We start from the raw sequence: 12,383 nt of genomic DNA, 5'->3' as shown, positions 1-12,383 counted from the left end.
GACGGCTATGAGCGGTGTTGATCCCAACCTTGGTCGTTGGGTACAGCCCCAAATCCCTATTTCCGGTCCTCATCACATCACTGATCTGCCCTATCACGGAGCGAGACTGTATGCGGCGCTGAACATGCGTTATTTGGGCATCAACGTGGGAGCTGCCAGCGGACTCAAGATGTGTTACACAACCATGTTCAAGGGGTACATCGCAGTCGCCGCACAAGGATTTACCACAGCGGAACGACTCGGCCAGCTCGACTTTCTCAAAGATGAGTTGCAGCTACGTCTCCCAGATCACTTACGTCTAGCCGAGAGCGGCGTCGTTGTCACGCCCCCGAAAGCATACCGCTGGGTATTCGAGATGGAGGAGATAGCCCGAACTCATGCCGAAGAGGGTGGGTTTGCCCTGGGCTTATTCCAAGGAGCTGCAGGGGTGTTTCGTGATATCGCGGAAGACAGTGTCCTCGGTGAAGAAAAGATTGGTAGTAGAGTCCGAGGTACTACCATGGAAGACTTTGCTGCTACGCTTGCAAGGGATTTAGAACACAGGGCAGCTTGTCACCAGGTCTCCCGGGGAAATGATGAGAATCATCTATAGATAGTAGAGTCATACTTCAATCAACGAAGTCCACAGATGTGCGAGTCTATGATGATGATTGGACCTCTAAGTGCTGATTTAGCTTTCTGCCTCGATACATTCGTCCCTGGCCTTGCCGGCAGGTTCATGATGGTTATTAGCAAGTCCAAGTAATGGGAAGGGACTTTATGGTCGCCTACACCGGGCAACATGAAGGGCCACTCGCTTGGGTGACTGATGTAAGGGAAGGCGGCCATAAAATTTGCCCTCTGACTCATTGCCGTACCGCAACATCTCGTATTCGAGATTTGGGTCGTTGAAGCGGATTCTGCCTTGGCCATGATGACAACGGTACGTCCAGCACTGCCACCCAATTGCTGCTAACCAGAAGGCCGAGACCCAAGAGAAAAAGAAACGACGACGACACCGAAGTGGAAGAACCGAGGCCCAGAAAGGCGAGGCGGCGCGCGTGGTCATGGAACCCCGGGAGACTCAGGTGACGCGGATTTCGTGTCTTTGACGTAGAATTTGCAAGGCTGTCGACGCCCTCTCACGTGCTGCATGGAGTATCCACCATCATCACCATGCAAGGAAAGGATGATGGGAGAAGGACATTGTCTTTCGGTAGCTTGACGTCACGCAAGAATGTCAGCTGGGAGACTGGGGACTTTGAGTGTTTATGGAGTGGAGGAGAGCTTGGTGGGGGTGGATCCCCACGATAAGCAAGCTCAAGCTATCGATAAGACGATGCTTACACAGTAGGTAGGTAAGGTAAGGTAAGGTACCTAGGGCATTAGGTAAGGTACGTATCGTCCGCCCCGGAATATCTTAAAAGGGGTCCACACGCGGGCCACACGGACCTGGAGCTCCGGCTGTCGGGATTGGCTAATCGGAGGATAGAGAAGTTGAGGCGGCGTGTCTTCAACCCACCTTCGGCCAGTGTGTGGCAGTCTGGTGGCCCCTCCCTGCAGCTGTCTTCCCTGTTGCCAGCCAGCTGTGTTGTTCCTCTCCAGTCCGACCAATTGACCGCCCACCTTCACGACTTTACCATCATTCTCATCGCCGAATCCTCGCCTCGCCCTTCTCAAAACAGGCACAATGCAGGGTCTCCTTCTCTCTCTCGGCCTTCTGGCCTCCAGCGCCGTCAGCTTCGTTGCTGCTGCTGACCTGAAGATCGACGTCACTCAGGAGGTCGAGTGCGACCGCAAGACCAAGAATGGCGACAAACTCACCATGCACTACCGTGGTACTCTGCAGGCCGACGGCAAGCAATTCGATGCTAGTAGGTCACCGTGCTCCTGCTGAGAGCTCTTTGGAGCAAAGCTGACGTCTCAATTCTCAAGGCTACGATCGCGGAACCCCCTTCAGCTTCAAGATTGGCAGCGGCCAGGTCATCAAGGGGTCAGTTCCCCCACAAACGATCGACTCAGGAAGCATTGGAAGACACTACGGAGGCTAACGATTGTACAGATGGGAGCAAGGACTTCTGGACATGTGCATTGGCGAGAAGAGGTAAGCATTGGGACACTCAATGACCCGAGACGAATCGTTACTGACGCCTCGCAGAACCCTGACCATCCCCCCTGAGCTTGGATACGGACCCCGCGGCATGGGCCCCATTCCCGGCGGCTCAACTCTTGGTATGAATAATTAGCCTGCTCTGTGAAAACTGCGCTAATCAGTGACGCATCCAGTCTTCGAGACCGAGCTCGTTGGCATTGACGGTGTTCCCAAGCCCGAGAAGATCATCGTCAAGGCCTCCTCGGCTGCCAGCGAGGCTGTCGAGTCCGCCACCGAGGGCATTGCCGAGAAGGTCGCCAGCAAGGTCGCTGAGGCGGCTGACGTCGTCAAGACTATTGTCGCCGACTCTGACGCCGACGGCCAGGAGCACAACGAGCTCTAGATTAGCCCTCCCCGACATGGTTCTATACGAGTAGATTTGCATCTGGTAGAGAAAAGGCAATCAGAGTCCAATAGGTGTCTATACGTGAAGCACTCTTTGTTATGCAAAAGCGTTCACTGGCACATTTGGATTTGACGAGATATATACGACGCGTCACGAGACGATCATGATTTTAGGCGAGCAATTGAATGCCAATCAGCATCAACATCTATTTCCCCATATAACATCTAAACATGTACATGTGGACGAATAAAGTTCACACGCAGATTTGGCAGTCTTTTGGAATTATCATTAACGTTGAAGGTTTATTAAGTATTGTACAACAATGTCCTTGCTAGTATCTAAGGCCGAGAATTATTACTCGATAAACTTTGCACCAAATCATCCTCCTCAGCCAGCTTGGTATACAGCAAGCGCGGCAACATGCGGATTGATCATGGTCAAGTTGTGAGCCGTGACATACGTATCGGTGTCCGTAAGAGCAACAAACATGGTCGAGTTGATGGCAGGATCATGCTCCCATGTCGAAACGTTGGGCTGAATAGTGTACGCAGTACGAGACTCGAGGCTAACGTTCATAAGCGGCGAGAAGGTAACGTTCAACTGGGACACCCAGGCGGCAAACTTTGGCTCCACGACGTTGGTGGCAGTGATATAGCTGTTGTTGGGACCGACAGCCTGGCCAGGAGCATCCCATTGGAAGAAGACCTGACGGCCTGGGTAGGACAGGGGCATGGTGCGGTTCTGGGTGATGGCGGCATTGCAATCCTGGAGGGGATCCGTGGCATTGACACAGGATTCAGCATCGGTAATGTTGGTCGTGGCCGCGGTGTTCGCCCAGCCGCCGGTAGTCTCATTCCAGACATTGGAACCGTTGATGCGGTAAGGGTTGGGCTGGTTTAGAATATGCAAGGCAGGGAAGTTTTGCCAGATGAGACGAGTCTGGTCCGCCGGGCAGCTAGAGATATACGGGGCCAGGAGAGTCCAGGCCCAACTCTGCGGGATACCCGGGATGTGCCACTCCGGCATGGGGAACAAGCCCTCGAATTGCCGGAAGATCATTTGCTGGCGCGCCTCGGTCGTGATACTTTGCAGCAACAGCTGGGCTGCCGGGCCAGAGTTGAGGTGCGGCAGGAAGCCGTACACGCCTGACTCACCCCAGCGAGTGAGCTTCTGGTTGAAGTCGATGTACTCCCGGAGATTGGTGACGGGGTAGTTGTAGGTGCATTGCTTGGGTGCCTGTGCACCAAGCATGTTTGTGATAACGGTGGCATGGCCAATCTCTTGCTCAGCCATGAACTGCAGGAGATAGCGGTCCTCAGCATTCAGACCGAGCTCCTCGAACTCTTCAACGGAGAAGGTGGCAAGGCCCCAGTGGAAGAGGTCGAGCTCGATGTACTCCTGGTACAGCGCCAGGGCGAGGGACTGGTAGTCGAAGTCGCTCTGGACGCGGTAGACTGGGGCCGAACCGTTGGTACCGATGCCACCCGAAGGTGTGTACGGCGCGGGCTGGTCGCCGTGGAGCTTGCCGTCCGCCGGGTAGTCGTAGGCATCGTCTGGAGGAGGCAGAATCGGAACCTCGGAGGCTAGGACGCTGGTTGAGAGCGCGCCGGTTGTGGTTGGTGATGGACCCGTGTAGGGGCCGTGAGAGGTCACGTTGGTGACTGCGACTTGTGATGGAGTGATTTTGGGCTCCGAAGTGACGGTAGTCTGTGGCTCGGAGACGAAGGGCACGGCGAATGCGCCGGAGGCCAAGGCGAGCAGTCTAAACATGCTCCTTGGTGCCATTGTGTATGAGCTTCTGATCTCTGTCGTGTCGAGATGTTGAAGATGCCCCGGTAGTGGTTTCTATTCTGGAATGATCGTGGGCTGGCTCTTATACAAGATCTGGATCACTTTTCGGCACTCGGCACTCCAATTGTTGAATGACCGCGACATATCTAGCCAGACTAATCGACAACAACCCTTGAGCCATCATAGTTCCGAACTCGGAAGCCGGACTAGGTGAAGGGTTCGCCTCTAGAGATGAGTTCATGGACTTCGAGATTCCTCATCATTCTGGACCATAATCCCGGATCTTGGGCGGCAATTGCAAATTACACGTGGGCATCGAGTCGTTAGCTGTAATCCTGCCGTCATCAGCCATTCTATTCAATAGATTGGTGCCGGCTTGACTGAGTCCACAGTCTGCACATCAGCTAGCCCAGCGCGTGTCAACGGCTCGCTTCTAGCTTACCATAGAGAAAAAATTTGCTCTGAAGTCAAAAGAAACCACTACTGCCATCAATCAGACGTCAGAACCACCTCACGGAGTTGTCCCCGGTGAGCTCGGGGTGGGACGAACCACATCAAGGATGGGCCGCGTGGAGAATAACTCCGGGCCGTGAGTGGGTACGGCCGGCACCGATGACGCTTACATTAGGCGGATGAGGCTCTTTGTACCACGAAGCCAAGAGTGGTCCCGCAATCCGTAATGTGGGAAAGACGGGAAGTCAATCGATGAGATGAACTATGGGGTGGCATGAGCTAATCATCTTTGTTTAAATGACCTGTATTGAAAGAAAGAGACATTGAGCAACACCAGAGTATCACTGTAGCATGTCCGGATACAACTACCGGAACGTAAGCTCCGGACCCCTGTCCTAGAAGCTTGTTTGCACCTGGAGTTTCCAAATACCATCAAAATATGATGTGCATGAGTTGAATCTCTATGACATGGTACTCGTAGTAAATATCGAGGACGTAGTTGGGTACTGGCGGGAACAACAGCACATAAAGAATTCCATCTTCGATTAGTCTCAGTCTAGCTTACTCCGGCAACAATTTCGTGCTATGCACCACCAATGCAAGATCTGGTCCGCCACACTCTATTCAACTAGCTGCCGCGGTTCCGGTACCGGTCCTAGTCTTAGGACCTCTTCTACGCTCTGCGGTGCGGTCGAAAGTGGTAGCATCATCTCGGCGTCACCATTCGATCAGCCGTCATCCCCACAACTCCCCCATCATACTATGAGTTACTGTTCCGGCCTAATGGCAGGAGGCGGAGGAGTGGGATGCGTTGGAAGCTCAAGAAAATCGCAAAGCATCTTCAATTGGGGTACTCAATTGCCGTCCAGCACCCACTTCTTCTTCTCGTAGCTCGCAGGCCACACGCCGTTCTTGCCGGGCGCGATGATGCCGTTGGGGTCGAGCGCGTTCTTGATCGCCTCGTTGAGCTGCATCTGCGCGTTATCGTTCCAGTTGAAGGCGTCGGCGACGGGATCCATGAGCGCCGTGTGCGCGCGGAACTGGCCCCAGCCGTGCGCTGTCGTCTCCTTGATGAGCTTGTGCGCCAACTTCCTGATGCGCTCCACGTCGTCGGGCACGTCGAGGCGGTAAGGTATACCGATTACGTGGTCTAAGGTAAACAGAGTCAGTTACTTGTGCTCCATCTCGGAGTATGGGAAAATGTTATAAGATCCTCGGCTGGATGGAATACTTACGCAACTCTCGCATGCCGACGGCAAAGGCCCCGAGGTAATCGAAACCGAACTCTGTAATGAGCTTCTTGGCCACATCATGCTGCTTCTTTGCGTCCTCGCCAGACACCTTGGAGATAGGGGCCCACAGGAGTTGACCACCGTTGGGAAGCCAGCTAGGTACAGTGTTAGCCATTGACATGAATTAGGCCAAGATCTGGGATCAAGACTTACTTCAGACACCTCAATTCCTCTACCGTAGGAATACCTTGCATAAGCAGCTCGCGAGCGCGTAGAGGACTCTCCCGTGCGCGGTCCTCTGGCAGGAAGAATCTCGAACCGGGGATGGAGAGGAACTCATGCTTGATGACACTAAGAAGGACATCGCGGACAGGCTTAGGTCCGTATACGGCACCGATAAGCTGCCACCGACCCATGTCGAGCTTCTTTGCGATTCCGTCGACTTCTTCCTCTGACAATGGCCCTTGCTTGTCCGTATACTTGGATTTGGGACCGCAATGCGCGGCGTTCAACAAGGTGTGACGAAGGAAAGGAACGTTCTGCAACACCATTTGCAGCCGCAACGGACGGATAATATCAACAGCCTTTGGCAAATCTGAGTCGTTCTCGAAGGTGATCTCGTATGGCTGGTAGCCTCCGGGGTTGGGCATCAGCCACATGCCAATCTTTGTCACGATACCCAGGTTGCTCTGAGAGAAGAGGCCATCATTGTAAGGCCCGTATCCCGTGTTGAAGAGCTGCCATGTCTCACAGCCGGGCTGCTCATCCGGTCTCAGGCTTGTGTCGGCGTTGGGGTTCGGGACGCCACCCATACCGGTGCGCACAAGCTTTCCGTTCGGCAGAACGACCTCCATGCCGCAGTGCATGCCCCAATGGTCACCGTACGGCGTGGCACCGACGCCGCGCTCCACAGCGTTGCCGAGGACCGAACCCTGGCCGACGGGCACAGACATCCACAGGTGCTCACGGAGGTTGTGTTTCTCAAGGTGCTCGTGCAGATCCCGGAAGCTGACGCCTGGCTCGAGAAGTACGTATGCACCCTCCACGTTGACTTCGAGGATGCGGTTCATGTGGTGGCCCAAGTCCATGACCACGGAACCGGGAACGCGTGGGGAAGCGCCGCCGTAGCCGAAGTTTCGGCCGAGGGAGATTGGCCAGACGGGCATGACGAGCTCGTTGCAGAGTGCGACGAGGGCCTGGACGTCCGGGACGTGGCGGGGCATGACGACGGCCGAGGCGACGAACTTGGTCTTCTCGTAGAGAGGGAAGTGATCGTGTGATTTGGGCTGGTTGAGGTATGAGTCGCCCTCTAGGGGCTTGTCCTTGGGGATGACACGGACATTTTCGACGCCGCAGATTTCTTGGGCGCGGATGATGAACTTCTGGAATAGCTCGTTGGTGAAGTTTGGTGGAAGGGCGATGGGTTCCGGAATTGGCGCCATCTTGATGAATCTGATCTGGGATGAGGCTGACTAAACGCGATCTCTGATATAGGGGCACTTAAAATCACCAAACGTATCGCTAGATTGGAGACCAAGATGAATTGATGTCTTATTGTATGAGGAAGCTATACCAATTCGATCCGAGAGAACAGAGGTCATTTAATACCTTTCATGATGTGACAGACTGCCTCTATGAGCTCTCCGATGAACCGTGCCTGCAATGCAGACCATGCTTGACGGATTACTGTCAGATGCCGACGGCTTGGTACGGCTGTTCCACCACCGGCGTTGCGAGCTCTGTTGCATAGCTCGCGAAGTTGAGAATGCCCAGGTACGGTCGTCCGTCGCGCGTGCCGGGCCCAATTCGGGTCAGCACCCCGGGATGCCTCCGCGAGAGCGAACTTCAACTCGAGACTGGAGTCCGAACCCGTCCGAGTAATAGGTCAACCAGCAGGTAGGGCGACCCCCATAGCAAGTGGCGGGTGTCCACGGAGAATGAGAAACTGTGTTTCGCCAAATGGACCATCAGTTCATTACGGACAGGTTGTTAATAGAGGAATCACTGTTTCGAGAGGGAATGCTGTTCACAATCTGGCTTGTGAAGCGTTCGGCGTTGATCGCTGCCGTCCGTAGAAGAGTGGCGCTCAGTGGTCTGAGCCGTAGTGGACAACTATTGAGAAGGACCGTGGGTTCGGAAGTCTGTCAGACTTGACGTGGCGGACGTAGTGAAGACGTTTTGGGTCAGCTACTTACCGAAAGAGAGCTATGATGCGACAGGCCACCCAGCTTTTGCTTTCCCCGTGGAAGATGTTTGTGACGATTCGCGGGTGCGTAAGGCGACGTGCGGAACGAGCGGACTTGCTGTTGGAGAGGAATCTTGTCATGAAACGCTATCTGACGGGAAGACATAACCTTCACACAGACACCCGTTCCCGTCGTTAGTTGCAGATGCGGCTGCAGTCTTGACAGTGTCCTACCGCTGCCTCGGGAGACGCACTATGAAACGAAACAGAGAGCCATTTCTTCTCTTTACCCCACGGACATTGGCTACGGCCAGGCTCTTGTCAGCTTTCCCTTCGGCCGGCTTGCCCGAGGCCGCCGCATTCTCGTAGACAATTTTTCTTGTACTTCCGTCATCTCATCTTTTACATCTTGTTCCCAAACTGCCAGGCGCCCCAATGGCGTGCTTGACACAACCAGGTTTGCCAGCCCTAAGGGTACGGATAGGCCGGGGTACACGTCTCTCCGGAGGAGCAGTTGGAGAAATCTCGCATCGGTCGTCCGCAGTTGGCGATGCGGTCACGGAACGGAGGTGCCGGGTGTTTCTAGAAGACTTCCCACTCTGGGATTCTGTTGGTTCACCAGAAGCTTGGAGCACACCCAACCCCAAATGACACGCCATGACTGATAGCTGTCGTTGCGATTGCGAGGTGCGAGCGAGGCTCTTTTGATGGATGCGAACCTACGGAAGCTTTGGTCGGGGGTTCCTGAAGTGATTTTCAAGTTGGGTGGACGGGTGCAAAGATACGGCCTTCGGCCTTTTTCAACGTCCATCGCCTGGTTTCTGAATCTTGCTTTACCACAACGTCGGGCGAACTCGAACACCGCACTTGTCGATACGGAAACGTCATTCATCCCACATCACCCTTGACCCAAAAGCTTGGCCTTTGACCTTGGTAGCAGATGACCTCTGGGTATTCCAGCTCTGCCGTAGACGAACGGCTATTTAAGATTAGGGTTGCCTGCTCAAGACATCAAGGGGAAAAGCTGGCCGAAATCAATATTACATTAGTGTGAGGTCCGGACCTCCAAGCGGGTTTAGTAGCAACCATAATCCAACCTTCAAGTTATCTGCACCTGTGTCAATTTAGCATTATCGAGAGACCCCTTGGTTCAAGAGAAAGGCCCGAGCGATAAACACCTTCACCGAAGCAGGACCCAAGCATACAGCAGTGATGGATCCAGCCCAGCTCGCCAATGCCGTCACCGAGCGAGTAACTATTCCCGTCTTGGGCTGCGTTGAGAATTGGAAGGAGCAGCTTAAGTTTATGCTCCAAACTCTTAGCAAGCAGCCGGGATACCTTCGTACGCGATGGGGACCATGGACTGAGGACCAACAGAAGCTCGAGCTCATCACCGGTACGTGATATTTTACCGGGCTATTCCATCTAGCTCAGCTTCAATGGCTAACCACTAGAGTCTTGAGATAGGCTGGGCCAGTCCGGATGCGTGCGAGAAGTGGCGGAGATCGAAAGACTTCGCCGAAGCAATGGCCCGGTTTGCGCCCGTACTAGATGGTGAGCCCGCGGCATACCTACTCCGATTCAAGCCTTACGCACCGCACGCCGTCATCAACTCCCCCATCGTTGAAACCCTAAGCTTCGAAGACTGCCGAGAGTCCGAGAACAGGATGCGCGAGGTGGTTGAGAGGGCATCCCGGATGTCGGGCTGCAACGGCGTGGCGAGCGGGTATTCGCTGTGCCCGCCAACCTCATCCTCCGGCGACAGCATCGGCAGGACGTTCGTCGCGGCGATCGGGTGGACGGGGCTCGAGGCCAGTCGCGCGGCGGACAAGTCGGCGTACACGGGCGGTATGAAAACCGAAGTCCACCACGTCAACTTCAATTTTCCTGTCAAAGGATTTGGAGGATTATAGCGGCTTCTGTGCGTGTCCGGGTTGCATGATGTGGTTTAGCGGGTTTTAGACGAGCGAAGGCGTTCTATCAACGGTCGAATTTCCTATTTGCTTCACGCTTGGAACAAGCCTCTTGTTAGTGGCTTCGGGAAAGGGGAATGGTGGCGGAAGCGCAGGGAGGGGGCACGCACGGCTTTTTGGAACGGTGTCTACCGATGTACGGATCGAAAGTTCTCTTCGTCTTCTAGCTGTTCTTGGGGTAAAGATACCAACAGTCATGTCAACATCATGTCCCTTTGGTCCGATTTCTCGTGATTCTCGATCAGGTCGACCCGAGCCATCGTATCTAGTGGCAACGCTAGAAAGCTGTCATTCGGAGCTGGATGCTGGAGCAAGAGCTGAGAGGAGCTATTGGTCGCGCGACCCAGGAACCCCTGCAGGGCAATATGCCTCGGTTCGTGCCTCGCTTCCACGAAACACGGCGAAGGAAGATGACGACTGGCCAGAGCTTCCAAGGGTCCCAGAGATCCAGACTTTGCTCGAGGCTCGAGCCCTCCCTTAGGCCGTCCCAGTCGGAGGGGGCCACTGGGGCCTGCAGCATGCACTCATTGCAATCGCGAGACTGGTGCTGGGTTCGTCCAGGGGCACCAGCCGGGCCCAGGGGTGGCCTTCTCTCTTCATGCTTAACCTTACCAAATGCCGACCGTGTTTCCGAACATTGAATGCTGCAAAACGTGGATCACTGGGTTTGAGCAGCGGAGGGGCTTGGTTCACCAGCGTCACCGGGCGTTGATCAAAGGCCAAGGCGCGGATGAGAGGAACCAAAGGTGGAATAGTGTCAAGTTCTTCGGTGAAAAGACGCCACAGCCGGTGCTGTGGTGGCTATCGGGGCCCGAGGGGAGTCTTTCCAGCTTCAGTCTTCAGGTCATCTTGTTGTCCCCATTTCTCTTCAGCCACATCATGCCGCTACTGCTTGAATCCGAAGGAAAGTCGTTGCCATAGTACTTGGCGGGCCGAGCCAAAAAACGCATACCTAGATAGCTCAAAGATGATTAGATGAAGGACGTTGAGAGAGTGTCAAAATGAAAAGGTTTTGATAATTTGTTACGCGGTCTCTGTGTCATTAGCGCAGAACCTCCCCGCATTTCCTGAGGCATGTCGATGTTAACCTGTCTGTCACTGGTACGCTGACCGCAGAAAGTTGTGGGCTCTCGGGAATGGCACCAGGAGATCGCTTCGTCGGCCAGCAAACCCCTGACATGTCTTGGCGGCTCAAATCTCGCCTGGAACGGTAATGTCAAGGGGGTTCCTACCAATGGGCAGCGTCAACATGGCCCCCAATGGGACGGTGTCATCTGGCCTGGCTATCTCGGCCTTCGTGTCTCTTTTGATACTAGATCCAAGGCCCTTCCTCCACGTGGAAAATATCTCCGGCGAGGACAATGCGGCCCTTCTTTGCAGAAACCCAGAGTGCCAGAGCTGTGGGTGCAGCAAGATCATGTTTCAGAAGGGCTCAATGTGGCCTGGGGTGATATTTGGTCCCATGCATGCAGCATGAACTGCGGTTCGGGGCACACTCTGGATACGGCTCCCGCGTCGTTTGGCAACTGTCTCTCTTCTTTGTGAGTCCAGTCGGCATTTGACTGAAGGTTTATGATGAGGGAAGAGGAGGTGTTTGTTATGGCGCAGTCCCCTTTGTTAAGGGCTTGGTAATTGCTGAATTGCTGAAAGTTCCCCCCTTGATCGGCACCACGCCGGAAACTCTTGTTTGGTGTAACGGTCTTTTGCCGAGTTTGCCATTGCCCTACAGTCCTGGACACTCTCAACAACCATTTCGTCGACGAAAAGATCAAGAGAGGTGCCACGAGTTGTCTCGTTCCATCTAGGTGAGGGATTCCGATGATGTATTGAGACGACGGTGTTGCCCGCTGTCTCTCTCTCTGTCTACTGAAGAAACGCACGGCCTCCAAGCTGCATGCAGCATCCGTGAAAGACCAGGAAGCCATGCCGATCTGCTGATCCCTGAACCAATTCTTCCTCGCCCGGGTCCCCAACGAACATCACACTCCCCGTCTGTGGTTCGCCAGTTCGTTTCCAGCCCACGAAGCTATTGACGACCAGGCCCCGTCACCCCTATAATAGACCCCGCTCTTTTATGGCGAATTTCTGCTCGAAGAACCAGACTGGAGAACGTGACAAGATGGTATCCCGGAAAAGAGCAGCAGAGGAACCTGCTTTCCGCTCCCGCGGATGGTAAGGAGGATCCCTTCTTGCGTGACTGACCCTCTCCAGATCGACGCCTGGGTTCACTTTCTCTTCAGCAATCCTTTATCCCCGGCATTTGCACCATGAA

The 12,383-nt window shown here is 54.4% G+C and overlaps 4 protein-coding genes across 4 annotated transcripts; 2 read left to right on the top strand and 2 right to left on the bottom strand.

Moving 5' to 3' along the window:
• Positions 1 to 1,669: 1,669 nt before the first annotated feature.
• FPR2 (Peptidyl-prolyl cis-trans isomerase fpr2) lies at positions 1,670 to 2,474 on the top strand (the record flags this gene model as incomplete). The annotated part of the gene is made up of 5 exons (XM_053191717.1): positions 1,670 to 1,853; positions 1,915 to 1,972; positions 2,042 to 2,083; positions 2,138 to 2,211; positions 2,266 to 2,474. 5 exons carry the CDS (start codon positions 1,670 to 1,672, stop codon positions 2,472 to 2,474), a joined length of 567 nt encoding a protein of 188 aa, XP_053050801.1.
• A 390-nt stretch (positions 2,475 to 2,864) lies between these two features.
• N0V96_000143 (uncharacterized protein) lies at positions 2,865 to 4,262 on the bottom strand (the record flags this gene model as incomplete). Its single annotated transcript, XM_053191718.2, has 1 exon — positions 2,865 to 4,262. The coding sequence occupies one exon, from the start codon at positions 4,260 to 4,262 to the stop codon at positions 2,865 to 2,867; it is 1,398 nt and encodes a 465-aa protein (XP_053050802.2).
• A 1,313-nt stretch (positions 4,263 to 5,575) lies between these two features.
• Positions 5,576 to 7,395, bottom strand: N0V96_000142 (uncharacterized protein; the record flags this gene model as incomplete). Its single annotated transcript, XM_053191719.2, has 3 exons — positions 5,576 to 5,871; positions 5,957 to 6,108; positions 6,167 to 7,395. The coding sequence occupies 3 exons, from the start codon at positions 7,393 to 7,395 to the stop codon at positions 5,576 to 5,578; spliced, it is 1,677 nt and encodes a 558-aa protein (XP_053050803.2).
• Positions 7,396 to 9,350: 1,955 nt separating this feature from the next.
• Positions 9,351 to 10,051, top strand: N0V96_000141 (uncharacterized protein; the record flags this gene model as incomplete). Its single annotated transcript, XM_053191720.2, has 2 exons — positions 9,351 to 9,534; positions 9,606 to 10,051. The coding sequence occupies 2 exons, from the start codon at positions 9,351 to 9,353 to the stop codon at positions 10,049 to 10,051; spliced, it is 630 nt and encodes a 209-aa protein (XP_053050804.2).
• Between the last annotated feature and the right edge of the window lie 2,332 nt (positions 10,052 to 12,383).

Source organism: Colletotrichum fioriniae (genome assembly GCF_027942845.1).
Source record: "Colletotrichum fioriniae strain IMI 355084 chromosome Unknown scaffold_1, whole genome shotgun sequence".
Lineage (NCBI taxonomy): Eukaryota > Fungi > Ascomycota > Sordariomycetes > Glomerellales > Glomerellaceae > Colletotrichum > Colletotrichum fioriniae.
This window is presented reverse-complemented; position numbering and strand designations above follow the sequence as displayed.